Below are 12,026 nucleotides of genomic sequence, written 5' to 3'. Positions count from 1 at the left end.
ATTTCTGGATTGATGTCATCTTTCTAATTTTCTAGCAGTGGTAAGGATTACAAAAACAGACAAACCAACAACCCAAGATCTTTGATCCTTTCAAAGAGTTTGGGATCGGGAGACATAAAAGCATACATGTAGTTTGCTAATTCCACAGTATATTCTCTCAATGTTTCAGGAGACCAAGGCTGTCCTTGAAAACAGTAATTATAAATAGTAATTGGAAGTGAGTAAAAGGACTCTCATAACATTTAAGGGACACACCACTTTAAATAATTCAGTTTTTCTATTAGGATCACTGTCACTCCTGGCCAACTGCAAAGTTGTTTCTTTTTATTTCTCTTGTCCCTATTACCACTTTGGCTGGAGGCAATTTTTTACTTCAGATTCTCGAAGTCCTCCAGCTTCCTCATGCTAACCTGACCTTTAAGATGTCAGTGAAGCTGTACTGAACTGCTCCCCTGTGTATGTGGGAAACCTAGTGTCTGTCCCTCCCAGTGTCTCTGAAGCGCTTGGCAGACTTTTATTTCATCACAACATTTAAACTCTTACGTGCATGTGAAATCCACCCCTCCCCGTTTTTGTAGGTTGTCAACCCTCTGGACATTCCCCTAATCCCTTTACTTCCCTAAATGCCACCCACCCAGGGTGTGTAGCAGAGTTGAAGGAAAGTTTGTGGTAACAGACGAGAGCTGATCAAGCATCTTAGACATCTTGTTTCTTGAAGGTCTGTGGGCCTTTCCTGCTACTGTGGGGTTCTCACACCATTTAACTTGGCTTTTATTGTTTTACTAATTTTCTGGGTACCTCCTTTTTCTTCCATTTCCTCTTTTTCTTAGGTCAGCACTCCCACCCCCTCATTCCTATTCATCTTTCATTCTACTCATGAATTGAATGATTCATTCATTCTTGAATTGGAGTGTTACATCTAACTAGTCTGTTCAATGGAGTTTTAATATATATGGCTACCAATTTTTGAAAAATAGAAATTTAATTGAAAAATTCTTAAAGGTTCCAATTTAGAAATTAAGAGTTTTGAATATGCTCAACATTTGGTATGTTCTCTCCATTTAATAAAGTCTTATGGTAACTTTACATTTAACAGAATATTGTATATTGCTACTGTACCAAAAATGTTACTGTTTTGTATTAACTCTCACTTTGACATATAACATAAGAGTTTCCGGTTTTCTACTGATACATCTAGTGGTGGCATGATGGGCATCAGTCAGGGTCCCAGCTGGAATCAAATGGCACACTCGAATTAAGATAATCAAGTATATTTACAAAGAGGGGGGCAGGATAAGGGAACCACAAGAATTAATGCAGCAACCCACATTAACAGAAGCACCCCTAAGGCAGAAAAGATAGGGGATGGGAGGTCCCCCAAAGGAGAGGAGGTCCCTTCAGTTGGAGGACATAGCCAGCCCAACCTCACGGGGAGTGAACCAGGGGAATAAATACCTTGACCTCTCTTTCAGGTTTCCTCCGGTCTTCTGCTAGAGCTCCTCGTTGGCTCAGCCCAAGAGGAATCCAGAGCAAGGGAACCCACTGGTGAGTACAGGTCAGCCTTCCAGCAGAGTATGGCTGTGGAAGGACAAATGGAAGATACCGGGCACACATTGCTTATTTTAATCAGAAATATTCCTTTCTGTATCGACAATTTGAATGTTAATTAATCGGGACTCTGATTGCTGTTGAAGGAAACTCAACTTGATGTCTTAAAAAAAAAAAAAGTAAAGAAAGAAAGAAAATGGAAGAAAGGCAGGGGAGGAACTGATTTTAGGGAAATAAATGCTGTTCGGGCACACACTCTCCTCCTCATCTCTGCATATGCTTGTCTGTTTTGTATCCAAGTGGGGACCTGGACTCCAAGAGCATTGGGGTAGATCTTTAGAGCAGTATAATCAGACAAAGGATGACTCATCTTCCAACTCCATGGAGAAAAGTCTCAGAGAACTTTACTAGGAGATTTAAATCTTGATTAAAAGAATAAATCAAGGGATGAATAAACATTTGAATAGACGGGATGGGAAGACTGATTGGAAAGGTGTTATTTCTTACAAATTAACTTATAAACATAATGTAATCCTAACCAAAATCTCACTTGAACTTTTTTGGAGTACGAAAAATAAAGTCTAAACTTCATCAAGAATTTGCCAGAATACCAAGATGAAGAAAAAAAAAAAAAAGGAATCGCAAAGGCAACTTGCTTAATTATTAAAATGCATTATCAAGTGATTAGTCATTGAAAGTATTATACTGACGTCAGAATGGCCAGTTAACTGGACAAAACCAATGCAGTGGGCATGGATTAACCAATAATTGGTGCTGGGAAAATTAACTGTATGGGAAACAATCATGCTAGACTCGTAAGTCACATTTTATACCCAAATAACTTCCAAATGAATTAAAGAGTGATGTAAAACACAAAAGCATAAAATATAACAGATGAGATGAATATTTAATCTTGGGATGCAAAGGACTGTTTAGGCATAAAAAAGATTTGACAACATACAAATGTACAACTTAAATGTCAAAAAAATTACATGCAAACTTAAAAGGCAAACAGCAAACTAGGAAAACATTCTTAAGTTGAGAAACTATTACTGTACTGTATAAAAATATTTAATAAATGTTTACTAAATGATGTGTTTGTTGATTAAATGTTACTTTTCTGAAATCATTAGGGAAAAACAAAGCTAATAATTTTGATAATATAACAGTAAATGGCAATTAATATTATTACCTTATTGAAAATAACAAATGCTTTTGATATTCATAATTTAGTATCTTATTTTCATTAAACCTATAATAGAAGTGTAAAACACACACAGAAATAAGGCTCACATATTTTTCATTTTTAGAAAATTGAATCCCTTATGATCAAAAGTAGTTATTCTATCTTATACCCTTCACACAGATTCTTCTGTGAATAGCTTCACTTAAATCACTTAGGTTTCTCTGTACAATACATTAAAACTGTAGTTGCTGATATAATTTAAAAAAAGAAAAAAACCTATAAAAATAATGTCACTCACCTGACATGGAAAATTAACCACACAGAATGAGTTCAATAATGTTCTGAATTTAATAAAGAATTGATTTAACTCTGCTCAAGAGTCATAACTCAACACTTTTTTTCCCCAATGGAAGAAGAAACAGAATATACTTTGCTTTAAATACCAATTCTTAAAAAACTGATGAGAAAGTATGAGTAGTGGCTAAAAAGAGAAATGGGTGCATTCAATTAAAATTTTTATTTCAATTATCCACAAAACAATATAATAACACTTTATAAAAATATTAAGTTTTAGGCTACCATTATTCATTTAAAAAAGTGTGCTAGAAGGCTGTTTTTGCCAACTTCCTCTTTTGGTAAGGAAAACACATTAAGAGGTTGAAGAAGAAAAGCTGTTGGAAAAAATCTTCAAATGTACAAAGTTCTTTATTTTTCTCAGCAATTTAAAAATACATAACCATTTAAACTGAATACACATTAAGTTAGTGTTTTATTTCCTAACTATACAATCGATATTATAAAGAACTGCTCCATTCAGTTAAAACCTAATGAATACCATCAACTTTTTCTGGCCTATTTTTCTGAAGAGAATTAGTACATAAACATATAATTTTATCCTTTTTAAAATGCTTAGAAAAATTGTAATATCATAGTTCACACAAAGCCCTTTAAAACTCTGATGTCACAGGTTGTAGACGTTAAAGGTAAGTGATGACAGCAGTCTTCTTGGGAAAATCCTCTTGGAAGAGGGATTCAATACTAAGCAGGTTACGTAAACATAAGAAAGCCACCACAATTTTTAGTACCAGAACTGTTGCCAACCTGCATGAAGTTCATCTGCCACATTTTAAAATGGTTTGAATCTCAACATAGATACCTCAGCACAGAATTTTAAATTTAATGATCAAATCAGGTATGTGATGGTAGTCAGTAATAATGTTCCTAAAATACTGGGACCTGATGTGTTGCTTTATTTAAAGTGTGACTATAAAAGAGAGTATTTTAAAACGTAAATACCAGACTTTCATTTGTCAGATTCAGTCCCTTTGCTAGGCACTTAAACCAGTGATGCTGCTATTCAAATTCGTATTTTGGAATTTTCTTTTTGAGTTAGTCATAAAAATCAGTATTATTCTGTACGTTTCACTTCTGTACTTTAAATAGGCAAAATCTGTCCCCTTCTTTTCACCACTGCTATTTTTCCGAATATGTTTTCCTCCTCAAATCAACTAAATTCTAGAAGGGAAAAAATGATAATCATTAAGTATATTTAAAAAGTGAATGTAGATTCAAACACGGATTTGAAAACTGGAGTTCTAAAAATGTTTTACATAAAAGCTGTATCACTGGAATTAGTGGGAAGCCTTAACTATTTTGAGGCTATAGCACTCATTTAGTATTTATGTTAAGAAAGATTAGCTTTATAGTCATACCTTATAACTCTTAAAATCTCAGAAAATAAGTGAGGAGCTTTGAGTGCCAGCAAAGCCATTTTGTCACTCTGTAACGTCAACATTAAACATTACATTCCATCTCTCTATCTGTAAAACTTTCACATTTTCTTTTCTCATATTTCTTTAAATACATTTTCCTCTCTGTTAGTCTATATTCAATAAGAGCAAAAGTGCATTCAAGTCCCTGATCTAGTGATATTTTATATTTGTGGCACCCATCATCATAAGTACATATTAGCAATCTCACAGTACCAGTCTGTTTTTCAAAAAGGACTGTTTAAATGCTGGGTTTATTTTTTTTCATGCTATCTAAAGATTAAAAGATTTCCCCTTTGATTGGATAGTATGATTTCAATTATATATTGCCTTTAAAAAAATCAGTGCAACCTTATAAAAGATTAACCCATATTCTAGTTACCTTCATTATTTTAAACTGAGCTATTCAGAAATGATTAAAGTGAAAATTTTCTTCTACTTTCCAGTTCCATGAGTATACTGAGTATTAACATAGTGCATTATACTTTCAAATTCCACTGCTGTTGTCTAACATTTAATCAAGTTTTAGATGCTGTTTATATTCCTTTTTTGCTTCTAAAAACCTGGCCCCAAAAAAAAAAAAAACCTGGCCCACTTCCATGCAAACAGAGGCATATATTAAGGTTGCATATTAACTGTTCAACTTAGAAAAAACTTTTAAGAATAATAAATGCAAGAAATTTTTAAAAATTGGAATGGAATTGTTTGGTCCCATGAAGTTCTGTAATTCTAGATTTTATTATGGTATAACTTTTTAATCTCCCAAGTTTTGTCTATACTGATTGATAAATTTCTCTTAATTATGCATTTGGGGAATAAAAGAAAGGTAGTGATTCATAAACAGTAGCCTTGTTGCTCTTCATTGTCATGCTATCACTCACACAGTCATCAATATCTTAACTATACTTTCTTTGGACCCTGAAATAAGCTGAAAAATTCATCATTGGTACTTCAGAGTTTAACACTTGGAAAAAAAAAAAAGTGGTTTTGTGCAACCACATCTGTAATTCCAGTTTACCATCAAAAACATGCAAGGTGAAGAAGATTTTCTTCTTTTGATTCCTGTACGTAAGTGAGGAAGTCTACACAAGTTCTTTACATTTTGGCAGATTTGTGCATATAAAATTGGCTTCTTGGATTATAAATTTTCTCCTGGCTGGTACTGCGGCTCTGTAGCAGTGAAGTAGTCTTCCAAGAAGGACTGGATATATTCAAACGTTGGTCTTTCATCAGGGTCCTTCTTCCAACAAAGATTCATCAATTCATGTAGGGACTCTGGACAGCCCTGCGGGCACGGCATCCTGTACCCTCGTTCCACCTGTTCCAGCACCTCGCGGTTTACCATACCTATCACGCAAGATTCAAACACCAAAAAACAGTGACGCCAAACACCACTAGCAAAAAGAACAAATTCCCTAACCACTAACTAATTGGAGGTATATTCGAGTGAGTTTATTTAGTGAAACGATTCTTTCAACAAAGAAATAAATTTTAAATGTCAAAGTACATCAACAAGAGCTTAGAAAATGCTAATCTGTTTCAACATATCTTTTTTCATTCCACCTAAAATCTGGCTTTTAATACTAATGCCTTCAAAATTAATGAGAATTGAGAGTGCTACTCTGAGGTACTGATACTTTCTGATACTAACAGTTAATAATGACCAAACTTGGGCTAATGAGGAACAGTGGCAAGACAGTGTTTGAAAGAACTTTCAAACAGGAATTCAGAAGAAAGAGTGCTAGTCCTGGTTTTGCCAAAAATACTAATTACGTTATTTTATATCAAGTCAGTTCCTTGAACCAGTTTCCTTATCGACTGTCACCTGTTTGACTTACCTCAAGTTATTACACAGTTCCTTTCTTGTATTCCTCTGTAATCCCCACCAACCCCAACAGCAGTGCACCCTGTGTTATCACAGGGTAAGCATACCCTCAATTACCTGGGGAAGGAGAGGACTAGGATATATTTATGTTCATCTCCTAAGAGAACAGTAGAGCGAAAAGGCCCTTTTAGAAGATGCCCTAAAGAGAGAAAACTGCGCACACCTTACCCTATCTCAAGGATTGTGGCTCTCATAGACTGCTCCCCATCCAATGACAAAAAAAAAAAAAAAGACAGATAGAGAGAGAAATATAAAGGTCTCCCCCAACCCCTTACACTTTTGCTCATAATAAACTCCAGTTACATGAAATGCAAACTTACCTGGATATGGCACTCTGCCCTTTGTTACCAGTTCCGTCTGTAGAATTCCAAATGACCATACATCAGACTTTATTGTAAATCGACCATATAGTGCAGCCTCAGGAGCTGTCCATTTGATTGGAAATTTTGCACCTAAAACAGTATTGACAAGCTTGCTTCAGTAACTTGTTTTTTTCTATTTGTGTAAATATGGCATAAGCAAGGTTAATTTTTTGTCACTATACCTACTGTACATGTCATGTGTCAAATTCTTCAAAAGTACAAGATACATGGGAAAATTTTCTTTAATACTATTTAAAATTTGCATTAATAAAAATCGCATTTCTTCCTGATAAGATATTCAATGACAGAATGGCTGGTGGGGATAGAAAATCATTCAAGAAAATAGAGGTGGGGGCTTCCCTGGTGGCGCAGTGGTTAAGAATCCGCCTGCCAATGCAGGGGACACGGGTTCAAGCCCTGGTCCAGGAAGATCTCACATGCCATGGAGCAACTAAGCCCGTGTGCCACAACTACTGAGCCTGCGCTCTAGAGCCCGCGAGCCACAACTACTGAAGCCCATGCGCCTAGAGCCCGTGCTCTGCAACAAGAGAAGCCACTGCAATGAGAAGCCCGTGCACCTCAACGAAGAGTAGCCCGTGCGCAGCAACGAAGACCCAATGCAGCCAAAAATAAATTAATTAATTAAAAAAAAAAAAAACAAAAGAGAGGTAAAAACTCTAGTAAGAAGCAACCAAATACATGGGTGATAGGATCTATAACTTTTAAGTCAGTCTAGCTCCTAGTAGTTCTAACTGTTGGTTGCCAAGAACGTATTCTATCGGTTCTAACGTCTACTGGTTTTCGACCACAATCTCCTTTCTAAATATTTTATGATATCTCTCTGGAAAATTTTATTGTACTATCATTTTTAAAAGCCTAAAAGACTAAAAAATATTTAGTCAAATACTTAGTGTATACTTACTTTTTATGCACAAGACATTATGCTAATTGTTATAGGAGACACAAAAACATAGCCTTTGTGATGTTTATACACTTACAGTGAAAATGAGATTATAGGTGTCTTAAACACTTGAAGTTGCTTATATATGTATATAATGTTGTAAAGCATTTCTTTAGATGTTCAAACAGAAGATCAATTTTCATTAGCACAATCACAAAAGGTTTCATTTAAAAAGTGGAGGCTAAGTTTAGCCTTAAAGAATGCTTAGAATTTTTGCAGGTAAAGATTAAAGAATAGGAAGATATTTCAGCTGGAGGGAACAGCACAAACGTATGGAGATTGAAAAGAAAGCACTGTGTTGAAGACAGGGTTTCTCAACCTGGGGACTACTGGCATTTGGGGCTGGATAATTCTCTGCTTGGTCGGGGCTAGCTTGTACTTTGCAGGGTGTTTAGTGGTATGCTGGGCCGCCCCCCAGCAGATGCCAGTAGCAGCCTCCCAGTTGTAACAACTAAAAATGTCTAAAGGGACTTCTCTGGCGGTCTAGTGGGTAAGACTCCGCACTTCCACTGCAGGGGGCACAGGTTCGATCCCTGATCAGAGAACTAAGATCCCTCATGGTGCATGGTGCGGCCAAAAAAAATAAAATAAAATAAAAATAAAAATGTCTGAAGACGTTGCCAAATGTTCCTTGGGGAGCAGTACCACCACCCCTGGTTGAGAACTGTGATTTAGGGAACAGTTCCCAGTGGTTTGTGTACCAACATGGTCAGTGACAAAAAGATACAGTCCAATGAAAAAAAGAGAAGAAAGATCACATATCAATTCATAAAGCTAAAATCATTAATTTATAGGTATATCCTTTATTCTGAGATTACATTCTTCCCGCTTGTGTAGTGTTAAAATGCTCTTTCTTTTATGAAATGATGGTAATAGTGGATAGCCGAAAAAAGTTTTTTTGGGTATATCTACTAAATAAATCTTCGCTAACCTTTACGTTGGTCTTACTAGTTTGTATTGAAATAGTTTGTTTATAATTCAGTTGCAGACAGACATTAGTCAGTGAGCTCCTTGACAGCAGAAATCATGCCTCTTACAGCTGTGCCCTCACGTCCAGCACGTGGAAGGACTCAAATGTTTGTTAAAGACAAGCTGGAACTAGACAGTAGGAGATGCTGAATGCCAAGGCATCTTTTTTATAGGTGTGGAGGCCTGAAGGTTTCATCAGGATGAACAACCTATGTGCTGATTTGCACTCGACCTTACTTACTCTCTGCCTGTCAAAGTTACACTCTTTCTTTGCATAGTGGACTGAGCGTCCACTATGTTAGGTAATGTCAGGCATTCTACATCTATTAATTCATTAAGTTTCACAACAATCTTGAAAAGTAAGTATTACCATCTAATATTTATAAGTGAGGAGACTGAGGCCCAGTCAAAAAGGTTAGGTAACTTGGGTGAAATCTCTGGGCTAACAGGAGATGGAACTGGAACTCAAAAACCCACACTCTTCCTGTATGCATATATTTTGTCCTTTAAATGTGTACTGAATGAGAGCTCAGAGAGATAGACACCAAATAAAAGAATTGACCTGTGTTAATTTCTGTAAGCTCCCCTCCCTCACTGTTTACAGTGTCAATCTTATAAGTGTTTTTATTTACTACAATTTTATATATAATAAAGAATTATTGTAAATCTGGCATGGAAATGGTTTCCAAAGCCTTTATAAAATTGTATGCTATTTCTTAAGATATTAGCTCCTAGTCCTTAGTGTAGTAAAAATTGGATGGTTCTGAAGTTTGTTACAAAAGTTATTTTAAAATGTTTCTTATTTGTTGGCATGCCAAAGGAAGTGTGAAGAGGAGAATACTGCTTGCTATATTTATAATGCAAAGAACACCCACAGTCAGATTCTTCCTTGGGGGAAATAACTATCAGAAAGCCACAGTACTATGCACCGTGTATAATTTTATGAATAAAAATCAATGTTTTTATGACTCTTTTTTTTTCTTTTCCTTTCTTTTTTATTGGAGTACAGTTGCTAATGTTTCTATGACTCTTCTGAGCAGACCGAGAGCTGTTCTTCTTATTCTGTAAAACCCTGTATATTCAAAAGAATGGTAAGAAATACCCATCGAAAATGAGGTTACAAGAGTTTATTAAAAAGTCATTTTACCTTGTCTAGCTGTATACTCATTGTCTTCAATTAACCTTGCTAAGCCAAAATCTGCTATTTTGCACACAAGGTTTTCTCCTACAAGAATGTTAGCAGCCCGAAGATCTCGATGAATATAGTTCATTCTTTCAATATATGCCATACCATCAGCAATCTTGGGAAGAAAAAAACATATATGATACAAAGGGAAGGAGGGAGAGGACAATTCTGGTTAATGTTAAGTCAGATCGCTGAAGAATCATGTATCTTCAAAAGAGATGACAGTAACAGGGCACAGTCTAGCAGATAATAAGAAGAACAGAAAACCTTTTAATGGAGGGGGAGGGAGAGGAGGATAAGGAGGGAGAGAGGGAGAGAGAAGGAAGGAGAGAAGGAGAGGGGATAGGGGAGTAGGAGAAAGGCCCACAAAGCCTGAACCATTTACCTGGCCCTTTCCAGAAACAGTTTGCGGGCCCCTAGTATAGAGGGGCTCAGAGCCTTGAGCTCAGGTGTGTGGACGAGGCTTGACATATGCCAAAGTCTCACAGGTACGGTTTCTTGGTATAAAGTTTCTCTAAATTGCTAGATCCCATGGACATCTGGACACTCACTGAGAGAGGAGTCTTAGACCCAATGTGTCAACCAAAGCCAATAAAAAGGCCCCTTGAATACCTACCACACATCTGAATATATAACTTTTAATAGTTTTCATTTATATTTAAAAACAAAAATCCAGAATAGTAAAACTATCCCATGTTTAACTGTATATTGCCATCTTAATTCTTGTTTTGGACTATATTAAATAAGAAATTCAGCATATACTTTATCTTTATTTATTTATTTAAAGGCCAATATTATTAATTATTTTAGGTATATTACTTTCCAACCTTCTATCCTGGTAGGATCAGTATGATTCTATGTTGCTTAATATCTGCCTATCTACAGCACCCCACTCCCAGCTTTGTTCAGGGCCTTTTGCAGCATACACTTTAGATTTCTAATACTTTCTTTGGAATAGCGATCATTCATTGTCTTAAAATTTATCTACTGAAATATAAATACATATAGATTTTATATTTGTGGATGCATATGTTTCTGAAAGGCCATATGATACAGGACAGCACTGTACTGGGAGTTACCTGATTCTAATACTAATAAGTTATATGACTTTTAGATACCTGGGTCCTCAAGATACTACAGTATCTGTAACATACAGAGATCAGACTGGATTATCTGTAATGTTCCTCCCAGCTCTAAAATCCCATGATTTCACTATTTGAACAATAGTATCTACTAAGATTAGTTTACATTTTTAATGTACACTTGCAATTCAAATGGACACATGTATAAACACACAAGTACCTGAGCAGCCATGTCAACCAGTTGTGGGAGTTTCAAGTACTTTCCATCTCCCTCCTTCAGGAAATCTAATAAGCTCCCTGTAACAGACAGCAAGACATTCATGAAAAATAAGCAAATCTTAAATCAGAATTGCAAAAAACATTCCCCTACCTCCAAACAAATCATATGACAATACAAAACTTCAGCTTTTTATTCTTCAATATTTTTTGCAGCTTTGGAATTTCTGAATAATTATCTTTAAGATTCTAGAAGAGGGCCCTAAACTGAATTTTTTAAAACTTCTGATAACATGAAAAAAAAAGGGAAAATGCAATCATCTCACCAGATTATAGACATTCTTTCCTTGTTTGCTTTGATCAAAATCAGTCCAATTTTTAGTCAAAAAGTAGTATTAGAGGGACTTCCCTGGTGGCGCAGTGGTTAAGAATCCCCCTGCCAATGCAGGGGACACTGGTTCGAGCCCTAGTCTGGGAAGAACCCACATGCCGCGGAGCAACTAAGCCCGTGTGCCACAACTACTGAGCCTGCGCTCTACAGCCCGCGAGCCACAACTACTGAAGCCCACACACGCCTAGAGCCCGTGCTCCGCGACAAGAGAAACCACCGCAATGAGAAGCCCGCGCACCACAACAAAGAGTAGCCCCCGCTCGCCGCAACTAGAGAAATCCCGTGCTCAGCAACAAAGACCCAACCCAGCCAAAAATAAATAAATAAATAAATTAAAAAAAAAAAAAAGTAGTACTAGATACTTATATTTTTAAGTCAATCTGTAACAAGAGCTCAGACAACTTGAGGACATCTTGGGGTACTTGAAACTAAAGCTAGATGGCTAAATAAAAGAGTTGATGTGAAGTGTTA

The 12,026-nt window shown here is 36.2% G+C and overlaps 1 protein-coding gene across 6 annotated transcripts in view; it reads right to left on the bottom strand.

Moving 5' to 3' along the window:
- Nucleotides 1-2,437: 2,437 nt before the first annotated feature.
- YES1 (YES proto-oncogene 1, Src family tyrosine kinase) overlaps nt 2,438-12,026 on the bottom strand; it is a 114,991-nt gene continuing 105,402 nt past the window's right edge. For 5 of the 6 annotated variants that reach the window (XM_036822976.1, XM_036822977.1, XM_036822974.1 and 2 more), the window contains 4 exons: nt 11,169-11,245; nt 9,828-9,981; nt 6,709-6,840; nt 3,421-5,850 (listed from right to left, as the gene is read on the bottom strand). In XM_036822976.1, coding sequence (XP_036678871.1) covers nt 5,642-5,850; nt 6,709-6,840; nt 9,828-9,981; nt 11,169-11,245 — 572 coding nt within the window. In that variant the 3' untranslated portion in view covers nt 3,421-5,641. Of the gene's footprint in view, nt 5,851-6,708; nt 6,841-9,827; nt 9,982-11,168; nt 11,246-12,026 lie in introns of all 6 variants that reach the window. The other variant, XM_036822973.1, reaches the window with a different exon arrangement.

This window comes from Balaenoptera musculus, chromosome 14 (assembly GCF_009873245.2).
Source record: "Balaenoptera musculus isolate JJ_BM4_2016_0621 chromosome 14, mBalMus1.pri.v3, whole genome shotgun sequence".
NCBI lineage: Eukaryota > Metazoa > Chordata > Mammalia > Artiodactyla > Balaenopteridae > Balaenoptera > Balaenoptera musculus.
This window is presented reverse-complemented; position numbering and strand designations above follow the sequence as displayed.